The sequence below is a fragment of the Dipodomys spectabilis genome, unplaced genomic scaffold (assembly GCF_019054845.1).
Source record: "Dipodomys spectabilis isolate Male_0828 unplaced genomic scaffold, ASM1905484v1 ptg000504l, whole genome shotgun sequence".
Lineage (NCBI taxonomy): Eukaryota > Metazoa > Chordata > Mammalia > Rodentia > Heteromyidae > Dipodomys > Dipodomys spectabilis.
Genome location: NW_024871181.1, coordinates 3,634,621 through 3,660,579, shown reverse-complemented (window position 1 = coordinate 3,660,579; position 25,959 = coordinate 3,634,621). Strand labels below are relative to the sequence as shown.

The window sequence follows — 25,959 nt, the reverse complement described above, 5'->3', positions numbered from 1 at the left end:
AGTCTCCATCCTGCCTAGGGCTTCAGCTTCTGTGTAACTACAGCCTGGATCCCTGCAGGGGCCCAGCCTGGCCTGGCACGGCCCCTGTGCGGCAGCTGCCTGTGCGAGGAGTTCTAACCACCCTGAGTGTGACAGGATCGGTCGATCTCAAACCGGAGGGAGGGCGGCTGCCAGGACAGCGCTAGGGCAGCGCAAGGCGGTAGAATCCCGCTGTGTTCCCATCTCCCAGCTCCGGTCCCCTTTCTCCCCCATGCTAGGTTCTCAGCAGTCCCTCTCTTCCTCCTCCCTCAGATCCTATCCAGGGACTGTAGCAGGAGAGGGAGGGATGTGGCCTCAGCCTCAACCTCAGCAGTGAGCTGGAGTTAATTTATCTCTGTCTTTCTGCCAGGTGCTAATGAGATGCTTCCAGTCCCCATCAGCCAAGCAGCTCCAGTCCCGGCGACTCCGCCTCGGAGTGATTGCGGCCATACCGCAGACCCTGGCTGTCGCTGGACTTGTGGATCTGTCCAGTGGTGCCCTTCCCTAAGACCAGGACCCTGCAAGGCACCAGGTGTCAGTCCTACCTGTGGGACTCGGGCGGAGGGCCGTGAAGCTGATTCCACGCAGCAGAGGCTATGCTGCCAAGATGAAGAGCACTGATGTGGATTAACAGGAGTGTAAGTCCAGGCCAGCCCAATAGCCCTAATCAGAAAGCGGTGAATCAAAGACCAGAGATACATAAGAAAAACAGCAGGAAAGTCTGGTTCCAAGCAAGACTGGACAAGAACAGAGGAGGAGGAAGAGGAGGAGGAAGAAAAAGAGGAGGGGGAGCTGTTCTGGACCAAGGCCATGAGCAGCCTCCTTTGACATTAGAGTTTCTAGGCATGGTATGTGGGTACCAAGAAACCCCAAGAAGCAGAAATGCAGCTCTCAATTCCAGATCACCAAACTATCCATCCACTACCACCACCACCCTGCGCCCTTCCCCTCCCCCTCCCAAAACAGCCCGTCCTGACTCTCGTCAGCTGGTTTTATACGCAGGCAGGGCAGACACACAGAATAGAACCAGTGTATTTAGACCTGGGAGTTGTAACCACAGCCTATGAACCAAATCAGCCTACACCCCATTTCTGTACAATCCACAAGCTAAGAACAGGCTTAACTTTTTTTTTTTAGTAGTTGAAATACAAAAGAATAAGAATATGGAGAATATTTTGTAACCCATGAAAATTAGGCAGAATTCAAATTTTGGTGTCCATGCGTAACGTGTTAGAGGAACAAGCGTACCCTTTCATTTACACGCTGTCGGGTTGTTTGCACACAACAACAGCCGCATTGAGAAGTTGACAAAGACGCCTCGGTCGGCAGAGAGGAAACATTTACGATCTGGGCCTTCACCGAGAAATGTGGCTCAGCCAGCCCGGCTTTAGGGCACTCTCTGTGGTAGCGGGCTCCGTGCACGCTGGGGCGTGGCCTTGGGGAGGGCAGCAGCACCAGCTACACCTCTGGAGACAAGGCTGGTCTGTCTTACCCTCATCCACAGAGATGCCAGCACCAGTTGCCTCTTATCAGAGCCCAAAGGCTTATCGCCACTCTTACTGCTGGCATCCACCCCACCCCTAGACAGGTGGATACCTGCTTATCTCAGCTGCTTCCCTACACAGACCCAAACTACAATGCCAGGCACCGGTCTGGGCCTAGAGGTAGTGAGATTAGGTAGCCGATAGCTCCAAAGGCAATTTTAAGGAAACCAGGGAGCCATCCATCCTGTTTCTTTATCCTGTGCCAAAAACATCGCTCAACGCCTCCTACCACAAACCCTACCATGAGGCCCACGGTGCCCAAAGAAACCTCCACAAACACAGCTCATCAGCAGCTCGAAGATGTTAGAATGAACTAGCGCCTGAGGGTATAGGGAAGGGTTGGGTGAGGTGGGCTTGCTTGAGGGCGGGGACCTGGCGGATGGCACTGGATCACTCAGGGCTGCCAGGGAAGTGTCCAGGGGCTCCGGGCCTCTGCCCATCAGCCCTGACATGAAGGGACAGCCACACGGAGCGGCCCACTTACCCGGTACCACACGATCTCACGCATGCGACCATCCGTCTTGAAGTTACACTTTAAGGTCACAGCATCTCCCGCCACCACAGGGGGTAGAGGCTCAATGTTGACAGTCAGGTATCCTGTGGGAGACAGGAGAAAGAGAGAGAGAGAGAGAAAGAGAGGAGGAGGTGAGGGCTGGAGCTGGCCAGGAGGCCTGGAGTGACCCCCTGGATGAACTGTAGGGGCATCCTCACACTGCCTCTGTGATGAACTCCTAGTGCTCTTGCTTCTCACTCACTTTTGCTGTCTCCCTTCCAGCCACCTTCGTGGCTCCCATGGGCCCAAACAGGAAGAACTTTGGGGGATCCATTTCCCTGGTGAAGGGGGAAACTGTCCCACCTCTCGTGAGAGCTTGGTGCATGTCCACCCACAATCTGGCTCACACTGACTCCACCCATTTGGGGTCCCAGCACACAACTAGTCCACGTTGACCCCACCCCTTTGGAGTCCTGACACATGATTGGCCCACGCTGATCCTGCCCCTTTGGAGCCCTGCCACACGACTGGTCCATGCACGCTGACCTCACCCCTTTGGAGTGCTAGCTTATGATTGGCCCATACTGACCCCGCCCCTTTAGAATACTGGCACACGATTGGCCTATTAAGTCTTGCCAGAAATGCACCTATATGCATGCATCAACCCAGGGTCTCCAAACAGCTTTTCCTTCAAGGTGTCTCCACCCATCCATCAGCGTGCTCAGCAGCCCCGTCACCGGGGTCTGGTCACCAAGCCTTCCACCCCAACCTCGTGGCCTCTTACTTCTCGTTAAACTCCTGGGAAAAGCCTCATTGCAAATGCCCTGACATGCACCCGAGGGCTGGTCCATCACTTGGTGATGGGAGAGGAAGAAATGGTAGGCTGGTCACCCAAGAAGAAACCTCATATTTATGCAAACACCACATCCTGCTTCTTGTCCACTAGCTGCCCCAGGACGGCTGCCTGCTCAGTGTGAGCCGCACCTTGAGGACATCCAGCTGGTGAGACCTGTCCCCCTCTCCGCTGCCTCCCCGAGGCTCACCCCAGAGTCCTGGACGCCCACTTCTGCTCAATGGGGTGGGCTGGTCACCCAGGCCCATGGGATTGGCTTCCCGTGGCTGCCGTCTGACCATCGACCATCAATCAAACAGACCAATCCAGTCCGATTGCCTTAATGAGAAAACTAGCCAGGATGGGTTTGAGGATTTCAATTGTGCAGGCAACCCCAGCCGATCGAGCCCAGGGGCCTGACCCCTGCTTGGAACTTAATGACTACAACACTCCAGGAAGAAAAAACAAGAATTGATCTCCAAAAGGATCAATATGGAAGTTGGAGGCAGATTGGACCCGTGTGGCCCTAGGCTGCAGAGGGAAGGGATAAAGCCTGGGGCTCACCCCCTCCAGCTCCCCTGTGATCTCTCACCCAGGCCGCGGTCAGGGCTCACGGGGAGCCCCACAGTCTGTGTGTGCCGAGAAAGCCACAGCCCAGTGGGCAGGAAGACCTGCTTGTTCCCACCTGTCCTGGGCAGCAGAGATGACACAGGGACAGCCCTGTCTTCCAACACACATGGGGTGAAGGGAGACAGATGTCACAGTGTGGTCCCCATTCCGAGGATGAGCGTCGACACAGAGGTGTGTGTGTGGGGGAAGCAATCCACAAAACAAACAAGGAATCCTCCTTCAGGAGAGGGGACCCCAGGGAGCTGGGGTCTCCAGGGCCAGCCAAGAGCGAAGTGATAATAATGATGGCATTTCTAGAGCTCTTCCTCTGCCGGGTACCGGGCCAAGTGCCTCACACGCACACACTCATTTGTTTGTGACAATCTTAGGACAGAGGAGCATTGTGTGTGTGTGTGTGTGTGTGTGTGTGTGTGTGACACTCGTGGGGTTTGAGCTCAGAGCCTTGTGCTTTTGTGTAGCTTTTGCACTCAAGGCTAGCGCTCTGCCAGTTGAACCACACAGCTCCACTTCCAGCTTTTTGCTGGTAAACTGGTGATAGAGTCTCAGTCTTTTCTGCCAGGGTTGGCTTTGTATGTCCATCCTCAGAGCTCAGCCTCCTGAGCAGGCATGAGCCACTGCACCCAATGAATTGCTGTGTTGGTTCCCACCTCTCGCGGGGAGACATCGAGGGGATTACACGGCCCCAAGTGGCAGAGCTGGACCCACACCCCGCCCTTCCTTCGCCATGGTAAGCGCCAGGCTGTCACCGAGCATGATCGGGCTCACTGTAACCTAAGTCTCAACTCTGTGAGACATGAGGGCAGACCTGCATCCCTCTCCCAGGGTCTCTGGTGATACCAAGCTCCACATCAACCATTTGGGGACCCCTGAGATGCCTTCTGCACCTCAACGGAAAAGCTTTCAAACAGAGGCTGTGCTTCCCCCCACACGTGCCCCCCAGGGAGCTCACAGCACCCGGCTTTCTTCCTGGAATCTCCTGCTTCTGCCACCCAAGCAGCCAGCCAAGCCCGCAACCTCTGAACAGTATATCCAGAACTCAACTGCATTTCCCCTTCCCCCATCTCCCGGGCATGGGAGATGCAACAGCATCCAACGCCTGCTTTGCTCCAGTCTCCTCTCGTACCACCTCTGTCCCTGCCCACCTCTCAGACTTCATCCCTCCTCATCCTCAACCTGTCCTGTCTCCTTCCTTCCCACAAGACATGGATACCTGAGCATCCCAAGTACGTCCCTACCTCAGGGCCTTTGCACGTGCTCCTTCCACCTCCCAGAAAATCTTCCCTTAGGTACGTGGCCCTATCCCTCCATTTTCCTTTACTCACATGCCATCTCTTTGGAAGGCTCTTTTCTATTCTATTTTAGGTTCAGAATAGTTACCATACCACTGTCACCATGCTCTGTCTACCCTGCTTTATTCCTTTCCAAGAATTTACCATCGCCTGTGTCTTTATCATCTGTTAACAACCTCTACCTCCCTACCTCCAACTGAATTGTGAGCTCCATGAGAAATAGACTACATGGACGAAGAGAGTGAGAGAGAGAAAGAGAGAGAGAGAGAGAGAGAGAGAGAGAGAGATCACGCACACGTGCGATAGATCATTTGTTGTTGTTTTTGTCAGTTGTGGGGGTTGAACTCTGGGCCTGGGAGCTGTCCCTGAGCTCTTCAGCTCAAGGTGAGTGCTCTACCACTTGAGCCACAGCACCACTTCCAGTCTTCCGGTGGTTAATTGGAGATAAGAGTCTCACAGACTTTCCTGTCCAGGCTGGCTTTGAACCGCTATCCTCAGATCTCAGCCTCCTGAGTAGCTAAGATTATAGGCGTGAGCCACTGACACCCAGCCATTTGTTGCTTTTTTAGCTTCTCAAATTTCCATTTGGCTCTTTACATCTTCTGTTCCTTTGTGGAGTCTTTCTATTTTGATACGTTTCCAGATTATTTTTGATCACTTGGTCTGGTATTTTTGCAATGGCTGCCTGGAAGTCTTGGCCAGATAATTCTGCCATCTGTGTTGCTCTCCTCGCTAGAGTCAGCCTGGCCACTGCTTTTCTTCACGCAAGTGGGGATTTTCATGGCTTTCTTTTTTTGGTGTTGCTGTTGTATGTCCAGTTATTTTTGTCTATATTCTGGACATTTTAAATATTACCCACTAAGACTCGGAGCTTTTGTTTATATCCGTTCTCTGGGTGGAATTTTGAATTATAATCTGTCTGCTAGAGCTTTTCATTTTTTTTTTTCAAAATAGGTAGGTGTGGGTCATTCTGCCTGGGTTTTCTAGCTGAGTTAGTGAGAGGTGAGGAGCAGCTGGTGCTTATGCCCATCTCTCCACAACCAGGAGCTCTTTGTGTACTTTAATCGCGACTTTATCCTCAGACCAGAGAAGGCTCCCTCGGCACTCCTTGGAGCTCAGTAAACACTTGCGGAGTTCCCGAAAGCACAACATACATGTGACAAATAAGGACCCCTGTCATCCTAACCCCAACCCTCACCTTTGCCACGGGAGTGTCCCACATACAGACGCAAACCCTGAGGATGAGAGATGACCTCGCCTTGACCACAGACGGCCAGGCGTGGTGGACAAGACCCGGATCCACTACCCTGATTGCCTACTCCGGCAATTACAATCAAGCTGAAAATGCAGGCAGGCAGGAAGTACCAGCGCAGAGACACAGGATCTGACACCAGCTCCTGTAGCAGGACACGGCCCGGACACAACGGGGCAGCAGCATGACAGATGGCGGCCGCAGCCACTGTCACATTTTAAAAATTTGTGCCGGCCAGAACCCAGGGTCCGGGCTCTGTCCTAGCCTTCTCTCAAGGCTGGCGCTCTACCACTTGAGCCACAGCTCCACTTCCAGCTTGATGGCGATTAACTGGAAGATAAAGAGTCTCATAGATTTTCCTGCCCATGCTGGCTTAGAACCGTGATCCTCAGATCTCAGCCTCTGGGTTTTAATCACTCAGAGCCAGCAGGGACAGTGAGGATGCCCAGGCCTGGAACATGGAGATTGAGAACCTTTGTAAGAGGCCCCAGGCCTGGCTGGCCAGCCAGCCCCTTCTCACCCCGACATTCCTTCCTCCCAGCCTCACTCCCTGAGGGCGGGGACAATGTTCCCCAATAGTATTACAGGTCCTCATCTTGTGGGACACGGGGGAGAGCCGATGCTGGTGGTGGTCAGGTGGGAAGTAAGCCATGTCGGAGCCATGTGGGTCCCGCACATGGGCGTGGGGTTCATCTCCATGCCACGGCGTGACTGCCATACACGACTGCTCATGGGCGGTCACCTCCCCAATGTCATGAAGATCAGCACCATGTCACAGCACCCACCATGGGCTCTGGGCTGAGCACTTACCAGCTCGACAAATATCATGCACACCCCCCACCTACTGCGACCACGGCTTCCGGGCAGGGACAGGCTTCTGCGAAAGGCTCCCTCCTTCAAGGCTGGAGTAACGGGGGCACAGACATCGCCTCACTGCCGATGCTGGGGCAGAGGGCGGAGGGCAGAGGGTCTTCCAGGAAAAGAAAGCCCCCAAGCACAACTAAATGGGCTCAGTTCTGTCTCTCCGTGGGCTCCCACCAACCTGCCTTTTCCCCTCGGCTCTGTCCCCCATCCTCCAGGGTTTGGGTTCTCCAACTTTCTCCCTGAGACTCTGCAAAGAGGCCCTTTCTGCACAACAGAGGTGAATGCCTCACATACTTCCCACACAGGAGGTCCAGAGATATTGCTAGAAATGCAAATAAGATGATGCCCTCCCCAAGCCCCCCCACCGTTAATGCCGGTCAATTTCCCTGCCCCATTGCTTTCCAATTCAGGATCAAGTGCAGGGTCTGTCATGGCCAACTGCATCCCTGATGATCTTACCTCCCTCGGCCCCTCCAACCCAATCAGTCTCAAACAGCGCATGCCCGCACACACACATACACACACACACGCACACACACACACACACACGCACACACACACACACACACACAAACGCACACACGTGCATGCATACCACCAGTCCTCACAAAGCCCAATAGGTTCCTTCCCCCCCCACCGCTTGGAACGCGGTGTGTGGCTCTCTGTCTGTCTGTCTGTCCACTACCACCAGAGCAGAGGCCTGTGAGGATGGGCCCCGCAGCTGCCTCTGTATGTCGGATGACGCCCAGCACAGTGGCCGCCTGGCCAGCGAGCTTCACTAACGTTGTGAATGGACCAAGATCAGGATGCTGGGTGCCTTGGGGCCTGTCCGTGCCCTGCCCAGGTTCACACAGAACACTCTGCCTGGCAGCCCAGACACAGCATGGCCCCCGCTGCCCAGTCCTTCCTTGTCTCTTCCTTTGGCCGTGGGGATGAAGCCGACCTGCACCCCCAAGTCTGCTCAGGGCCTGCCTCTTCCTCAAACCATCTATTGACCCTCTGGATCTCAGCACCCTGAACTTGAGCTCCCCCAATATGCCAGCTACCGGGTCTTTGCTCTTCCTTTCTCTTGGCCCTCCAACTCCGAACCCTCAAATCCAGCCCAAATCCATTGAAAACAGCTTCCTTCTTTGTCAAATTGTCACCCACAGTAGACCCAGGGGCTCCTGCAAGGGCAAATATATCTTCTGGAGCCAAAGGGCTCCACAGCTGGCCACACTCAAGAGCACTCAAAGACATATTGAGCCCAGAGCGGTGGCTCATGCCTGCAATCCCAGCCACCTAGAGGTATTGATGGAGAGGATCATGGTTTGAGGTCAGCCCAAGCAAAAAGTAAGACCTCCAGCTCAACCAATAAACTGGTCATGGTTGCTCACACTTGTCCATCTTAGTTACTCAGAAGGCACCAACAGGAGGACTGCGGTCCAAAACAGACCCCGGACAAAAAAGCGAGGCCTAAACATGAACAGACAAGGAAGATGAGTGAGTGTTGGAGCTGCAGCTCAAGTAGGATAGCACTTCAAAGTCCCGAGTTCAAATCCCAGGACCACACGAAAAATGTTTTACAAAATGCATAGATGAATAAAGAGGTTCTAGAAACATCTCCAACGGTCTCACCTTGGCTACTCCCAGGCCAGACTCCTGGCTCTCCCCTCCTCTCCCCTGACAGGTCAGGTCAGTGAGCGCTGAGCCAGCAGGGACCTGGGGCCTCTCAAAGTCTTTTCAGGGAGACAGCCCCAGGTTTGGGCTGCCCGGGCCCTCCTGGCCTCCCTCTCCTCCGAAGCCGCCCCGTGTGATCTGCAGCCAGCTCATCAAATCCCCTTCGTCAGAGGCAACGGAGCCTCAGAAGCTCGGCGTCTTCATGTATTATTCACCCCGATGCATTATTTATCATTCGTTTGTTTATTTATTATTAATTGGTGTTTCATTATTGATAATGACGTGGTTATACTATGGATCGGGCCTTCCCGTGACCCTCAGCCTGCCCACGGGCCTCAGCCGATCCCCTGCCCTAGCTGATGCTGGCTATTTGTCTTCCCATTTTGTAGAGGGGAGACACTGAGGCCAGAGGAGACCGGGGCGAGTGCAGACAGCCCTCCGGCGACCCAGATGTCTGGTGGGAACGGTGGTCACCACCAGCAATGGTGGTGACGGCAGGCAGAGCGTCCTGGGCTGACGTCAGGACCCAGGGCAGGGATACCTGCCAATCACAGCTCTACCCGGTCCCTGCCGGCTTCTGTCTGTCTCATAACCACCATGTCGGGGTCCAACCTGACAAGACACTCTTCACATCTCTCTGGTACATGGCACACCTCCGGGCCCCAGCAGACTGCCGCGTAACACCCCACCCGGCTCCATTCCCTCTCCCTCCCTGGTGCTCAGCCAGCCCCGCTTCCCAGTATTCCTGGCAAGTCGGCAGGGTCATGTGACTGCTTGCAGGGCAATGTGGGGCCCCAGGCTGCCCCCTGTTCCCTCCCCTGCTCCTCTCCCTGCTGTCTCCACCATCTCAGGGGTGGCTGGGAGGGGCCAGGTCACTGTAGGGAGGGAGCCTGCATGCTGGGTGTGACAGGAGCAGAGAAAGACCTCTACTGTGGGGTCTGAGATTTGGGGTGAGGTGTAGGGCTCCCCTCATCCAGCACAGAGTATCTGGGGAAAGAGGACTCAGGAGCCTCCCCTCCCCCTCCCCGTTTCACTGAGACCCAGCAGACCTAGAGCGGATCAAAACCGTAAGACCAAGACCGGGTCCTATGACGCTTCTTCCTCACCAGTGTCTTCCCCCTGGCTATCTTTTATCTGACAACTTGCTGCCACATTCCATAACTTCCTCTGAAGTATTTCTTTATCCCTGGTCAACACAGCAGACAAGAAACACCCAGACCCGGGCACCATGCCACAGGAGACTCACGGGGTGCTGAGACCACAGTGCCATCTCCAGGGCTGGGCCATGCTGCCGGACAAAGGGCCAGGGTCCTGGGCATCGGTCCTGGGGGCAGACAGTGGCAGGAGACGAGGCTGGTGGGGCCTTCATCCTCATGGACACAGTGGACAGGACTTACTCCTCTGTAGCCTTGACCATCTCATCTGAAAAATGGGTTTGTGGTGTTTATTCCTTTCCAGGATCGCAGTGATGCTCAGATGGGAAAGGAGAGGAGGAGAAGGCTCTGGAACGTGGGAGTGGGGGGGGGGCGTCGCTTTTGGATGAGGACAGCGATGAGAATGCATGACCCCAAACCTGGGAATCACACAGCTCCGGCCACCGCAGCCCACAGAGAGTCATGTCCCAGTTCAGAGCCTCATCTCCACCCAGTAAAGGCAGGGGACCTGAGGGGAGCGGAGGCCAAGCTGTCACAGCAGGCACTGTTGGCCTAGTGTGCAGAAGCTTTCCCAAACCCAAGAACCTGGTCTCAGCATCACGAGGCCGAACTCATGAGCCATAGGGAGGTGCCTCTGACTTGGAATAAAATTTAAAATATGGATGATCAGTTATTACCAAATATTTTACAAAGAAGAATAGTTATTGCTCAAGGAATGCGGTCTCGGCTAGGTTATAAAATGGTCTTAATAAGTAAAGACGAAGCAACTTAATGAAAAAAATTACCATTTAAAATAGGCCACCAGAAAATAACAATGCCTTATAAACAAGGAGTCCTTTAGCAGGGTAGAATTAATTGCTGGGGCTCTGGAGCTAAATGCAGAATAAAGGAATCTTTCTTGTGTGTGTGTGTGTGTGTGTGTGTGTTTTTTCCTCTCCCCCAAAGGCAGCTAGCAGTAGACTAGATTACCTCATTTTGGCACCAAAGCGTCTGGAAATCTGCAAAGGGAAACTTTCCGTAACGATGTCATTTCCCTGACCCTATTATGTTGAACTTGGCCTGTGCTAAGCTTACATGAAATCACATGACACTTCCCTAAGGCCGAGCTGGGCCCAAGTCACCTAGGTTGCAAGTATATAGTGATAATTTTCTAAGGCTCATATCCTTGGACCCAGGCAGCAGCTTCTAGGTGCTGCCAGGAGAGATTTTTACCTCTCTCATCCATCGGGAGTTATAAAACCTAGCCCGGGGCCCATCTGCAACCCCTAGGGGCCACTCAAAAACCTTTCATGACATGTTTGATTGTGGCTGGTCAGAGAGGCCAAAGCACAGCTGAGGACCAGCTGGCCCGGTCAGCAGCACCCAGGGCCAGGAACCCTGCAATCGGAAGAGGCCAGCAAACTTCTAGAAGGTGCGAGAGTGAATTTGGGGAGGCGGGGGTGAGTGGGGGAGGAGGGCTTGGGAGAGGAGATGGTGCAGGGCAGGGGCCGTCTCCAAATCTCAGGACTGGCCAGCAAAGGCTGGGAAGAAAGATTGCCAAGTGTCCTTAAAGATTACCCCACACCTGCCAGGCCCTCCAAAGTCTGTCACCTTTCAGGGAGCACTGGGCTTGCCACCAGGGAGCACCTCTCCTTGTGTCTAGAGAAGCTTCCCCCCCCCTCCCGCAGGACAGCCCTTCCCCACCCTCCAGAACACGTTTTGATTCTGTGATACAGGAATCGGCAAGCAATGTCCTTTGCTGCCACTCCAACAGAACACATTTATTCTGCCCAGCAAGCGGGTGCTGGCCGCGCATGCAGAGTGACTTTGGGGCTCCCTCCTCTCTGCTCCCGCTCTGCCTGCCTGACAGCAGAAGCAATCTGGCCTTCATATTAATACTTTATTAAGTGCACACGTCCTGCAAGATAAACATCAGCCTATTAGGACCGCTCCTTTACAGAGGGCCTGCCTGTCACCGGGACCTGCCAGCCGGGGTTCCGGCCTGTCACCTAACACCCACCTGATGAGGGAGGCCTGAGGATGTGTTGGGGAAGGGGACGGCCCAGGAGCAAGTGGGCTGAGGTGGGGGAGGGGATGTTTAGTCCCCATCCCTCAGGACTCTACCCCACCTGCTTCCACAGGGGACAGAAAGCCTGGGCCTGCGGGCCAGGCCTACGCAGGAGCAGTGACAGACAGGGCCCGACCGGGTCCCAGCACCTGCCCAGTGCAACTTGCAATTCCAAGGCCATGGAGGTTGGGGGGCGGGGCGGGGGCAGGGCAGCAGCCACACCCCACAACCCAGGACAGAGGCAGGAGAGAAGAACACGGGGTGGACCTGCACCCCTCTGCTCCCTAACCTTGCATGGGCAGAGCTTCGGTTCTCTAATCTATTAAGTAGGAATTGGGATGTTTGCCACCCAGGGCGTGGGAAAACACGCAGACAGCGTTAATGCAGCACTCCACGTGTGGTTAAACGATCACGTTCCTTTCCGAAAGTGTAATCTCTAGCAAGAGGCACAAATCTCAATCAAACAATGATTAATTTTTACATATGGGCACACCACTGGGATGAAACTGGAAAATAATTTCCAGCTCCCCAGAAAACTCCCCCATTCGCCCCACCCGTCACTACCCCGTACCCCTAACATAACCTGCGGTCCTGCCTGCCCGTCAGGGGCTGGCCTTACCTTCCCTTGGCCTGGATGAGCAGACCCGTGGGCCGCACGCCTGTGTGTCGGGCTGCCGTGTCTCCCTCCACCCAGCTCAACCCTCACCGCGCATCACACCGATCGGTAGTTTGGGTTTTAATAAATGTTTCCTGGGTTAAGTATTCCATCATGGGAATAACACAATCCGTGTTCCCATTCTACAACGGAGGGATATTTCTCTCGCAGCTAGAAGGAATAAAGTCTATTATGGACATTAAAATGTTCTCCCTGCCAGGCACTGGTGGCTCACGCCTGTCATCCTAGCTACTCAGGAGGCTGAGATCTAAGGATCGTGGTTCAAGGCCAGCCTGGACAGGAAAGTCTGTGAAACACTTTCCTCCAATTAACCAGGGAAAAAGCTGGAAGTGGAAGTGTGGCTCAAATGGTAGCATGCTAGCTTTGAGTGAAAAAGCTACAGAACAGCACCCAGGCCTTGAGTTCCAGCCCTAGCACTAGCACAAAGGAAGGACGGAAAGGATTTAGGGAAGAAAGGAAAGAAAGATTTACACTTTACCAACTGATAAACAGTCTTTGTACATTGTTGCTGATGTGTTTGTGTTTGCTCTGAGTAAATTGACTTTCTGTTTGTGTGATGCCTGCTTCTAACTCTCAAAGCTAGCACTCTACTCCTTGAGCACAGCTCCACTTCTGGCTTTTTGGTGCCTCACTGGAGATAAGAGTCTCATAGACTTTCCCGCCCCAGCTGGCTATGAACATCAATCATCAGATCTCAGCCTCCTGAATAGCTAGGATTATCGGGGGAGCCATGGTCTCCTGGCCTACACAAAGACTTTCATCTTCAGGAAACAGTGTTAACTATTTATATAACCTGGTTAGATGTGATAAACAAAGATGATTATTTAAAGCTCATGGAAAGCTTATTTATTCCATTCCCTACTTTTTTTTTTAGTGGCACTGGGATTTGAACTCAGGATTGTGTGCTTATGAGGAAGACACGTTACCGCTGGACCAGGCCTTCAGGCCTGTCTCTTGCTGTTTATTCCCAAGATAGGGCCTCATTCCTGCCTGAGCATGTGCATGGACTTTGATCTGCCTATTTTAGGCTTCTGGGATGGGACACATGCTATTGTATTCAACTTGGCTCTGAGGAGGTAGAGTCATATAGATTATTCTGCCCAACTGGTCTCAAACTTCAATCCTCCTGATCTCAGCCTCCCAAGTAGCTGGGATTACAGGTGTGAGCCACCATCACCCTCTGCTACAAAGGATCTGTGCAGATTCTATGCCACGTGGTAAGGGGCTTAAGCAGGGGACTGAGGTCTGATTACAGGTCCCAGGGCCCAAAGAACTTTCTCTCTGGGGACACAGGAGGAAGCCAAAGAGACTCAAAGTCTGAGGATCCATCATGCTCTTTGGAGAAGGGAGGGTGCTTTGGAGGAGGGAAGGTGGGAAGCCAGTCGAAGGAAGTACAACAACCCCAGTCAGTAGCAAGCCAGGAAGCAGGGACCTCAGTCCTACACCTTGGGACAACCTTTATGTCACAGCCTGGATGGGGGTAGTTGAACTCCTACTCGGAGCCCTCCCGTGAGAGCCTGTCAACCAACACCTTGTGAGCAGGAGTAGAGCATTCAAGCCTAGCCCAGCCAGACTTTGCAGCCACAGAGCTGTGAGACACACACAGGTGCTTTTAGTGACTGCTGGGGTAGTCTTTGTTATGCAGCAGCAATCACAGCCGAATACACAGAGACCAGGGTTTTGTGAAGCACACTCTTTCTGTAAGCCGTCATCGGAAATGGCAACGTTGCCCCTTTAAGGGACCAGTCTCTGGCACCCTGCCAGTCTCTCCAGCTCACACCATTCCAGCCACACTGGCCCCTCTGCTCTTCGCTAAACAGCCCAAGCGTGTTCCTGTCTCGGGGCCTTTGAACATTTCACTCTGCTCTCCCAGGACGCCCCATTATCCCAGCTCTGCACATGTCTTTCTCAGTTCACTTTGTTCCTCTGCTCAATGTCAGGTCTGCACAGATGTCTTCGTTCCCTGGTCTAAAATCGGCACCTCACTTCTCTTGCCCTAGAAGTGCTTTATTCATTTTTCTTATGGCAGCATTTCTCAGCCTGGCAGTCCACTTTATCTGTTGTTTATTACTGATGACATATGTCCTTCCACCCGCCAACAGGGATGTCAGCCCCAGCGGGCTCTGCTGTGCTGTTGGCTGAGCCCCATCCAGAGCTCCAGGCAGCCTCTCTGGGGCTGACTGGCAGTGTGTGGTGCCTCAGATGATCGGGACACGGTGCGCAGTGTGGCTTCCTACTTCCCGAAACCCACAAATCATCACGCACATTCTTCATCGTGAGACACGTCGGCGCTCAGGCCAGGCGTTCCAAAGATCCCTCCCTGGACGAACTGTGTGGCTTTTTCCTGTGAGTCTCTCAGAGTTATCATTCACGACTTCAGGGTCTGATCCTAGGCTATATTCGGATTCGAATTGCTTATTTAAGTCCCAAACCTTCAAAGGCTGGGGCTGAGGTGTCAGTGATGTCTGCAACGGTGGTGTCCATGGCTGCAGGAGGCTCCGTGCACTTCTAGAAGCTGAGCGGAGCAGGTGATCACCTCCTTGGTGATGACCCACAGCTGTGTGTGTGTGTGTCTGTGTGTGTGTGTGTCTGTGTCTGTGTTTGTGTTTGTGTCTGTATGTCTGTCTGCTATGACTGCTAGCTGACAGGAGCTCAGGAAATGTATGTGTTTATTGCACCAAGCGACAATAAACACATGTAATTATGAAAGAAACAAGAGCTCCACCTGTGAACTGCCATGCGGAGAAAATCACTGCTAATCACCTAGAATTCTGTCTGTCCGTGTCGACTTTCCAAAAGGGGCTGCAGCCTCGGAGGTCCACATCTGGGCCTCCGAGCTGACCCCAGGCCTTGGCCTGCATGAGCTACCAGGGAAAGCACCTGTGGAATCAGACAAAATACAACGACAACTCCCCCGCCCCACCCCAGTTCCCTGTTCCACTAGGATTCTGTTCTGACCCGTGTCTGCTCAGGACAGAGAGAAAGCAGCTGTGATGCTGGCAGGTGAGCCAGCCTGGATTGTTGTATGGTTTGTGATTGAGAAGGCCTGGCAGTCCATGCTCCATGCCTAGCTCTCTCCCCTCACCTGGCCCCCTCCTCCAAGCACAGAGACTCAGGATTCAGAAACCCAGGGGCTGCAGGGCTGGAGGCCAAGTCTGACTTAGGAAAGCAGATTAATCCTGGACCAGGAAGACCTGCTGCCCTGCTGTTCAGAGGCCCAGCATCTTGGCAGCCTGGCATCCTGACACCCTTTTATCCTGGCTCACTGGCATCCTGGTACCCTGGCATCCTGGTGCCCTGTCATACTAGTATCCTGGTACCCTGGCATCCTGGTGCCCTGTTATACTAGTATCCTGGTACCCTGGTACCCTGGCATCCTGGTACCCTGGTGCCCTGGCATCCTAGTCTCCTGGTACCCTGGCATCCTGGTGCCCTGTTATACTAGTATCCTGATACTCTGGTACCCTGGCATCCTGGTGCCCTGGCTCTCCCCCGACTCACTCAGCTCATTGGAAAGAACATGAGTAGCAGTGGCAATGGTGCTCAGGGCGACGGGCCGTGGGCATGGACAGCTGTGTCCACAGCCCTCTGTGGCCTTGTTTTCTCAACTGCTAAACGTTTCCAGACACATTCTACCTGGGCTTGGAATCCTCTTGTCTGCCCACTGACATGGGGGTGGGGTGGGGGTGGGGTTGCTGGTTATGACTTCCAGATAAAGAAAACCAGCCTCAGAGCAATGCTCAGCCAACTACAGTCCTGGGTCAAATGCCACTCACCCCAGTACCTTTTCATCCTTGCAAACGGCTACCTTTATAGTGATCATCTAAATGCCTGTGGAATAGCTCCGATTCTGACTCTTGGCCTATAAAGCCTATGATGTTTAGCATCTGTCCCTTCACAGGAAGAATTCACTGGCTCCAGGCTTTCACGGGTTAATACTGAAGACAAGAGTCTACGTTCCCTCCCTACTCACAATGGTGGAGCCAACAGAAACCCCTCAGAGGCCCTATGTCCCCCTCACCCCAAGAGCTCATTCCGTCCTGCTGCCCAACTTCCACAGAAGTTGGGATGCCGGTGTTGAGGGGTGGGTACGTGGTGTCGTCCCTCTGGTCCCCCTTCTGGTATTTGTCCATCTTGAAATAAGAGGTGCCAGAAATAGATGAAGAAAGACCACCAGAGCGGAGTGAGGGTCACAGTGAGAGGCACACTGGCAGTGGGGATTGCAGCTCCGTACGGCCCTGTGCCAGCCGCAGCTGGCACTGGAGCACCAGCCTCCCGTCCTGGCCCCCCCGGAGCCCCAGGACCACGGCAGCTGTGACAATGTGGCGGGCAACTCGGCATGAGGGACGCGTGGGAAGGCGTCTGAGAACTGGGCCGAATGGAGGTGGAGGCAACAGTAAAATGTGGGAGGCCATGGTAGCAGACGGGGGTGGCTCCAAATGGATTTTTTCCACCACTTTCTGAGGGGCTCTCCTGATCCAAACTGCGACGAGCGGTGGGAAAGGAGGCAGGGAGGCTCAGCACAGGGAGGCTGGGAGACCCAGGACAGGGAGGTGTCTGTGGGTGGATTTAATCAAGGCAAGAAGAGAGAAAGTAGTTCCTCCCCTTCCCTCCGGGGTGTAGAAACTGGTGCCCACACCTTCGCAGCCCCCTGTGGCTGTTTCTCTGAGATCCAGGGATAGAATCTGAGATCCTCCATCAGCACAAAGAAGGCAGCAGAAGACAGGCAGCCGCCTCCACCAGCCAGTCCCGTCCAAAGAACCTGCTGGATAACGTCTCCAGCACCGCTGGACGGTCCCCGGCGCATGGGATGGGCTCCCTAGCATCCACCCAAATGTCTTACTCCACTGACCCCGAACGTTGACCTCTAGGGGACGCCCTCCTTCCCTCCCAGACATCACAGAGCCCCTGGCACTTCCCACCCCGACTCCCCGTTCATCCTTCCAGCCTCCTCAGTGGGGCGATGGCTAGAGGACTCGCTCTCTATGGAAGAGACCCCATATCTTATCTTCTGTCAGTACGCCTCTCTCAGGTTTGGGGCTCTGTGTCCTTGAGTAAACACTGGCGCTGTTTACATATCTCCTTGGAATAGATGTGGACTTCAGGGCTCCTTCCTCTGGGATAGATAAGGCAGGTGACACTGTCCCAAGGGCCGTCTGAGGGAGGGGACAGCACGCAGGTGAGGAGGGCTGAGTCATACAGTACTGATGCGGGTGAACTGTGACTCTTGGTTTATAAATGAGGAGACCAAACCCCAGAGAAAGAGAACGCACAGAGGAAAAAGCAGGGGCAGGATTCGAACCCAGACCCGAAGACAGTTCCTCCACTGTCCTCCAAGAACCTTGAGGCTCTTGTCAGGGGGGTTGGGGCCCTGGAGCCCCCTGTTCTGACAAAGCGGTCTTCCAGGGATGAATTCCCAGGGTGCCGGGGTTTGAGTGCCTGAACCCTGAATCCCAAACCCCAGACATCTTATCTGGCACAGTCAGGGTGGGGGTGGGGAGCAGACTGCCGACACCGCGTGGCCACCGGCGTTGACACGTGCTCTTGCTGACATCACTCTGTCCTTGTGGACAGTAGAGGTGAGGATGCAAAGCCAGGGTCTTGCATCGACGGAGGAGGCGGGGGAGGCTGGGGTGGGGATGAAGGAGGGGGTGCCGGCTCCCCCATGACCACGCCATGGGGAGGGCCACGCGGCTGAGAGGCAGCTGTGCCAGCACTGAGCGCATCACCAAGCTGGTAAGTGACAGGGGTGGGATTTGAACCCAGGGGACTGCACAGAGGGGGCATGGAATCCTCTCTTCTCTCTCTCTCCGACCAGAGCAGCTTCCCCTGCCTCATAGAGCTGTGTGTCTGGTTAAAGAGGTTTTGCAAACCTCAGTCTGGTACCTCTGCCTCTTCCTGGCACTGGGGCACCCAGGGTGTAGGCCAAGACCTGAAAGGAAGACTCAGGGAGGGTCACAGTCAGCTGCCCCGTCCTTCTGGGGACAGCAAAGCCCCCCCCCCCCAGGATCTCATCAGAGGTATCTGACTCCTACCTTTATGTGGGCCCAGGAGGGGGTGACGGACTATGGACTCTCGGGTGACCCCCTGGGGCCCATGCGCTGCCTGGAGCCTCACTGGGCCCTCTCCACGCAGCGCCTCCCTCTCTGGAGCCACCCTCTCTCTCGGCTTGGTGAGTCTTCCCGGGTCAGAGAAGGTTTTGGTTTGCTGCCATCGCATAAAGAAAGCTGCTGACAGACACTGGTCAATGTCACAGCCCATCGAGAGACGGATGGCCTGTGCTTTCAAAGCCTGGCCACGTGACATCCTCGCTTTCCAACTGGGAAATGAAAAGGAGAGTGGATGATGATGGAAACCTGGGGTGACCCACTCCTGCTAGCCTGGTCTTGGCCGTGGTGGCCACTTCCTGGCCCCCGGGAACCCCCAGGGAGCCCTAAGTGGCACTCCAGGAAGAAGACGCCTGCCCTGGGGAGAATGGCTGCCCAAATGAGGCCTTCCCTGTCCCTGGGCCGGCCGGGGTGGGGGCAGGGGGGGACTCTGGGACTTCTCCCCGAATCCTAATCTCCCAGGGGGTTCTCACTATGATCAAGAGAAACCTCAGGGGACCCTCATCCCAACCATGAGGTATACAGAATGTTCTAGTCAATCTAGGGAGCTAGATTCTAAAGACCTCGGATGCACTTGAAAACTGAACTCTTAAAGTCTCATCATGCAGCCCAGCACTGGTGGCTCACGCCTGTCATTCTAGCTACTCAGGAGGCTGGGATCTGAGGACTGCGGTTCAAAGCCAGCCCAGGTGGGAAAGTGCCTGAGAGTCTTGGCTCCAACAAATCACCAGAAAACCGGAAGTTGGAGCCGTGGTTCAAAGTGGGAGAGTGCTAGCCTTGAGCAAGAAAAGTCATGGATAATACCCAGGCCCTGAGTTCAAGCCTCATGTGTGACAAAACAAAACAAACTATCATGTTGCTAGGAACCAGAAAGATGTATGCACATATTTAGGTCCTACTGTGTGCCAAGTTTTTAAGTGCTCCGGGTTTTTAGGGCTCCCTCTCCCTCCTCATTTGGCAGAGTTATCACTCAAGTTGTGGAGAGATTGGGTGAAGAAGCCGGCTGTGTCGGCACCGCTGGGCAGAGCTAGGATGGCCCAGTGTCCTCAGGTGACTGGAACAGGGGGAAATTCCCACATTTTCCCATGAAACATTGGTTATTTCCCTAGTTGTAAGAGAAGGAAACTAGGGTTCAGAGTGGTTTAACCACTTACCCAGCCATTGAGTGGCTGAGCGAGGATTTTTACCCCAATACGCTGCCTCTGGAGTCCGGATTCAGGCATCAGCCCTTCTCCACCCTTCCCATCGGTCTCTCCACAGGTACTTGGAGTGATTTCTCTACCTGGGAGCCCCCGAGACCCGTGGGTGCCAGGCAAACCCAGTGGTTAGGACATCAAACAGAATTTGACTGGGTAAAATCATGGAGCCAGAGCCCTGGTCCAGAGAGGTTCAGGACCTTGTCCAGGGTCACACAGCTGGTTGAGTCTGCCTTCCTCCCGGGTTCTCTACAGGACCCTCAGGGGCCCAGCGCTGCCCCCCTCCCCCTAATCGGGGCTCACTGTTCTCCCCCGATTCAGTCTCCTGCTCCAGGCGTTGCTGCCCTCCGGGTACAGACGAGGCTGCTTGCCTGCCCGTGACCTTGGGAGAGGCAGGAGAGGGGTTTTGTAATCTGCGCACAGGAGCGCTTGCGTGCCGATGTGGTGCGGGGTGATTGGTATGCGTGGGACGCGTCACCTCCTTTCAGGAGACAGAGAGGCTGCCTGAAAAGTCATTTTTCAGCATTTGACACAAAGTCTCTTTCGCTCACTCGCGAAGCCAGATAACCATCAGCTGCCGGGCCGATTAGAAAAAATATATACTTGGTACCGGGAAGGCAGGAGAAGCGGGGGAAGCCAGCCTGTCCATCCTCCTGCTCCCCGGGTGGGGTGGGGGGGGGGTGGCGCTGCTCTGCGGCTCTGTCCTGGGGTGGCGGGGAGGAGAAGAGAATCTGCCTTTTCCCCCCAGAAGAGATCAGCACCCCAGGAAAACAGCATCATGGGGGGGGGCAGCAACTCAGACTCAGAAAGTAGGAGAACCCGCACTCAAGTCCCAGCTCTGCCCTGCCCACCATGATCTTGGTGACTGAATAAGTTGCTCCCCCCCCCCTCCTCTCTTGCAGCCTCAGTTTCCCCCTCTGTCCAATGGGTACGCCGCGAGGGCTGCCTCCCTCTGAGGTCACGCTGGATCGCCTGGGCCCAGAGTCCCTTACAGAGGCTAGCACTGGTGTGGGCTTCGCCGGGGCTCCCTCCAGAAATCCTATCCAAGGAGCCCTCCACGAGGCCTTGGCCTGCAAAAACAGACTTGGGCTCCCTAGCTGATACCTGAGGTTTGTTGGGGGCCATGCGCTGGACCCCGGTTCTTCCAGACACGCCCAGCTGGGCTTGGGGGTGTGAAGCCTGACCTCGTCACCCTGCTGTGGTGTGGGCGATGGTTCAGAATCCATTTCCATGAGGACGGGGGGGGGGGGGGGGGATTCATGTCTGCCCTGCTGAGAAGACTAAGCCGCTGTCTCCAGGCAATTCTCCAGGAAGCTCATGGACTCCACACGGACCCAGCACAGAGCCCCACCGCCATCCAATCCAGCCTTCACCTCCCCACCATGAGTGATGGGGCTCCACTTGCCTCCCCTCACCCCAACTCCTCCATCCCCCAGATCTCCTCCCCTCCCTCCTCCCCATCCCTTCACAAAGTCACAGGCTCTCCCGTCCTCCTAGGACTGGGCTCCAGCCTCGAGTCGGCCCCACAGGGGCCAGGCCTTGGCCACAGCCGCACTGTGCTGGCCGACCCGCTGCCCACTCAGCCCCTTCCTCACTGCCCGCCCCCGCCCCCAGCCCCCACTGCCATCCTTGTCCCAGATCATGAACTTGGAGGGGCCCTTCTCTATGTGGGGTGCTCACCCGCTGGCCCTGTGGATGGAGACCTGGCAGGATGAGATGTCCAGATCTGTCCAGCCGTCCTTTCTCACCACCTCCACACCAGGGCACGGCTCCTCCCTCAACGGTGCTCACGCAGCCGTGCGGGGTAAGAGTGTGGACCTACCTGGGCATCTGTGGGCCTTGTCTGTGATCTTAGTGACTGAGGGTCATGGTTCAAAGCCAGACCGGGCAGGGAAGTCCGTGAGACGCTTATCCTTCATGAACTACCAAAAAGCCAGAAGTAGCACTGTGGCTCAAAGCAGTAGAGCACCAGCCTAGAGCACGAAAGCTCAGGGACAGTGCCCAGGTCCTGAGTTCAAGCCCCAGGACTGGCACCACACACACACACACACACACACACACACACACACACACACACTTCCTACACAAGTCTCACCAGTGCCTCTGGAGAGGCGATCTCAATTTGGGGATGGAGTAAAAAGATAAAAATTCAAAGTCAGAGGAAGAGCAGGCCAGGGAGCCTGTGTAGACAGCTCACTGCTGTGAAGGGAATCTGGACACCGGGCTCCTGCTCATCCCTCCACGGCCCTTTCCCAGTCCCCCCACTGCAGGTGCCGGGTCTTGACGATGCTTGGTGTGGCCCACTGTGATCACACTGGTGTGGCCTCTGTCCTCTCTGAGGCCCTGGGGCCCCTAACCACAGGCTGGGCCTCTCAGCACAGAGGAAGGGACAGGGACAAAGCCAGCACCTGCAGGGCTCACCGTGGGTCAAGCAAGGTTCAAAGGGCCTTAGTACGCAAACTCGCCCAGTGTCCCTATCAGCTCCAGCAAGCGGACCGAGGCCCACTGAGGGGTGATGGAGAGAGGGGAAGAACAGCTCTCTCCACCAGCAGCCAGGACCGCTCGGCACAGGGCCACTGACCTACACTCACGCCAGGAGCTGTGGGATGAAGAACTGGAGCCCGGGGCAGGACCAGGAACGGGGGCAGGGGAGGAAGCAAGCTGCACAAAGGGTTCCCAGAGCCGGCGGGTGCCACGTGCTAGGGTCAGGCAGGGCCCGAGCCTTCCACCCTGCCCTGCCCTGTCCATACCCGCCCCAGCTCAGGGCCCAGAGCCGCTGGAGGGTGCCAGGACCGCTTCTCATCCTGGGGACAGGTGTCCAGATTGCAGGCAGATCTGAGCCTCTGAACACAGGGGGTGGGGCCGGACAGAGCTCCAGACAGATGCCAAGTTCAAAAGAGAAATCACAGGGACACGGTGACACAGAGGCATGCAAAGTGGCAGGAGAAAAATAGAGGCAGATGGCCCGGCTTCCCCAGCCAGCCAGGTGGCCACAGCTCAGCACAGCTCAGGCCATCAGCTCCCATAGCAATGGTGAGGCCCTCCCCGAGGCCCTGTGTGTCCTCTCTCTCTCCTCTCTCCCTCCCTGCCTCCCTCCCTCTCTCTCTCTTTCTCTCTTCTTCCTCCTCCTGTCCTAGCGTCTTCAGCACACAGCCTGTATATCCCCAGATTTCTTGACCTCCTTATTCCTCCAGGAGCGTGAACGACTTCCCTCTGACCCCCATCCTTCCTGCAAGCCCAGGACTCCACAATCTGCGGCCTTAAGGGTCGCTCAGGAAAACCTGCGCGATCCACACCATGATTCCCATGGGCAATACGAGGCTCAGAGAGGGCAAGGAGTAGCCGTGAGAGACGCCGCATGGCTAGAAAGTCTGTGATGCAGGACCAGAATTCCAAGACGCCGCTCTGTGAGGCCGAGGCTCTGGTGATCTGGCAGGGAGTCTGATACATAGTAGGTCGTTAACAAGGAAAGGGGGAGCAGGCACACTGTCCCTGTCTCCCCCAGCATGCGGCTGGCCCCAGCAGGCCTGGCTACGGCTTTTGCAGGGGCTCGCTGCTGCTGCCAGCCTGAGGTCAGATCACAGCTCTCCTGTAATCTCAGGCCGGGATCACTTTGGGGAGCCCGCGTGATAGCAGACGGCCATGTTTTACAAGCCCAAATCCCTGATAAGGGCTGGCCAGTCGCCTGGCTCTGGAGAGATAAGGAAAGGCCCGCTTGCCCTAGAAGGGGGAAGAGGGGGGTGTCTCACGGTGAACACCCAGGTCAGGGCCAGAGCCCAGGGCCGATGAACACAGCCACAACCCCAGGGGACAGCCCATGGAGGGCTTTTGGACCCCAATTTGCCGACAAAAAAGGCAAAGCAAGTGTTGTCTCAGCACCAGTCAGTCAAGGCCACTGTTAGAACTGACACACCAGGACCTGCGCCGCGCCCCCCTCCCGCCATGCCCCATGGGAAGCTCTGCGGATGTCACGTTTAGAGCTGAGAATTGCTGTGAGGAAGGAGTGCAAGCGTCAGACCCTGAGGCTGGCTGCAGTGTGCAGGGGCAAGCGGGGAGGGGCAAGGGAGGTGGGGGACCCCAGAGGTGAACAGGTAGGGGCAGGGCAGGGACAGCTGGCCCAGCAGCCTGGGGCATGGCCTGCAGTGCTGGTCCGAATCCAGGGCTGAGATCTCCCCAGAGTCTCGGGGCTGGGCTGGGTATGAGAGATGGAGGCCTTGGGCCAGCTGCTGGCCTTCAAGGCAATTCCTGGGACTGCAGGTCTGAGGGACAAGCACCTCCACCCCGGAGGGGCTGGGGGAGAGTGGTCGGCACCATGCCAAGCCATCCATGCCCAGCTCTGGTGGGGAGGAGCTATTTGCCCTGGACTGGGTGGGGTCGGCTCTGGCCTCTTGGCCCAGCTCTGTGGAGGTGTGCCCCAGGCCCTGCCCTGAGCCGGGCTTTCTGTGAAATGCAGAGATGAGCCAGGGGGGTCCTCACTCCACTCTGGATCTGGGGTTCTCTGCCCCATCTACCCCACACACTAGTGCTGCCGTCTCTGATGCTCAAAACCTTACTCCTACCCCTGCAGAAGCCGGGGGTGGGGGTGGGGCTGTGGGTACCCATGCCTCCCCAGTACCCCAGGCTGGGTGTGAGTGGCAGCAATGTGGCCAAGCACAGGGTGGCAGTTAAAGGGTCCGGGTTGGGCCCAGATGATCTGGGTTCAAAATCCCAGGTCTAAAGAGGCCAGCTGGGAGCCCCGGGGCAGTGACTTGACCCCTCTGTCCCCCACTGCCCACCTGTGAGGGGGGCCACCTTGCCTGGGGCCACCAGAGTGGCTGACGCACACCAACTCCCCACGGGGACGTGTGGGAACACCCCTGGCCCCCCACAGCCACCCAAGCATCTTCCCCGTCCCCTCCCCTCATGTTGACAACCTCCCAGGAGCTTCAAAGCACCACCGCCGCTATTAATTTACCTTCTCCGCGTCCTCTCGCTCTCCATGTATCTCTATTTTACTTCTAGAGGCTCCGGTGAAAAGTTGCCGGGCCCAGCGAGCGCCTGCGATCTAATCAAAGGCCATATTTTAGCGGCACGCGCTCACCCGAAGGCCGTATTTCATGGGGACGATCTAATCAGCAGACTGTATTTCCGAGGTGGAGATCTAAATTCCTAGTTATATTTCATGGCTTGAGATCTAATCACCGGGAATATTTCACAGCAGGATCTAATCCCAGGGCTGTGCTTTAGGGCAGGGAGAGCCCAGTGGTTCAACGTGACTTTCCAGGCTTCTTATTCGGTTTTATTTTTTTTTTTTAAAGAAAAGTTTTTTTTTTGTAGTTGTTGCTGTTTTAATGATTCAGAGAAAGTGAACATCCAGGTTCGGGCATGGTGACGCATACCTGTAACTCCTACCATTCTGGAGACAGATATAGGAGGGTCTTGGCTGGAGGTGAGGCTGCTGGGTAAGTGAGCTGATACTGTTACAGGCTGTGAGCTCACTGGGCCTGGCTGTGAACGGACAAGACGTCTCCACCGGCCAAGGACTGAGGACATACCACGCGAGTTCATGTGGAGACTATACTAGGGTGACAGAGGAAGAGGTGGGGGTCATGCTGCTGCCTCTGTCGGCATGGGGGGATGCTGGGCTCTGCTGTTGGGGAGGGACGCAGCCGCCCAGCTCCCATCCAGGCTGCGGAGGGAGCTTTGCCAGCCATGGGGGTGGGGGGGGGGGCAGGGAAGTATGGAGAGACACTTCCGGGAACCTGGCTTTGAGACAGATGGTCTGTCTTTTCATAGCTCTGGGATAGGGAGGGGGGAGGGGGAGAGAGGACAGGGGGAGGGAGGGAGAGAGAGGCAGAGAGAGGAAGAGAAAGATGGGGAGAATGAGACGGGAGAGTAAGACAGAGACTGCGATTTATTCTGTCTCCTAGCTACTCAGTACTGGGGTTTACTCACACCCGGCTTCCTTAGTACCCTCTGTCTAATTGCTTTGCTTTCCCCAATACAATTGCTAGCCAATCCACCTCCCAGGTACAGAGTGGAAAACTTGAGTGCCCCAGGGCCAGGGATAGAGGCTTTGGGGGGGGACACACAGAACCCCTCCTCCCTACTACCCAGCTGGCCACTCACCAGTGGCCAGCACCACCCCCATCCCCCCCCACCCCGTCCTCCCTAGGAACTCTTGGGAATTCTCTTTCACAAAGCACTTTCAACCACAAA

The 25,959-nt window shown here is 55.6% G+C and overlaps 1 protein-coding gene across 1 annotated transcript in view; it reads right to left on the bottom strand.

Annotated features, from left to right (window-relative positions):
* The window catches only part of Igsf21 (immunoglobin superfamily member 21), a 182,063-nt gene that overhangs the window by 109,514 nt on the left and 46,590 nt on the right, over positions 1-25,959 (bottom strand). The window contains exon 2 of the mRNA XM_042669785.1: positions 2,047-2,159. Within this exon, the coding sequence (XP_042525719.1) occupies positions 2,047-2,159 (113 nt within the window). The remainder of the gene's footprint in view (positions 1-2,046; positions 2,160-25,959) is intronic.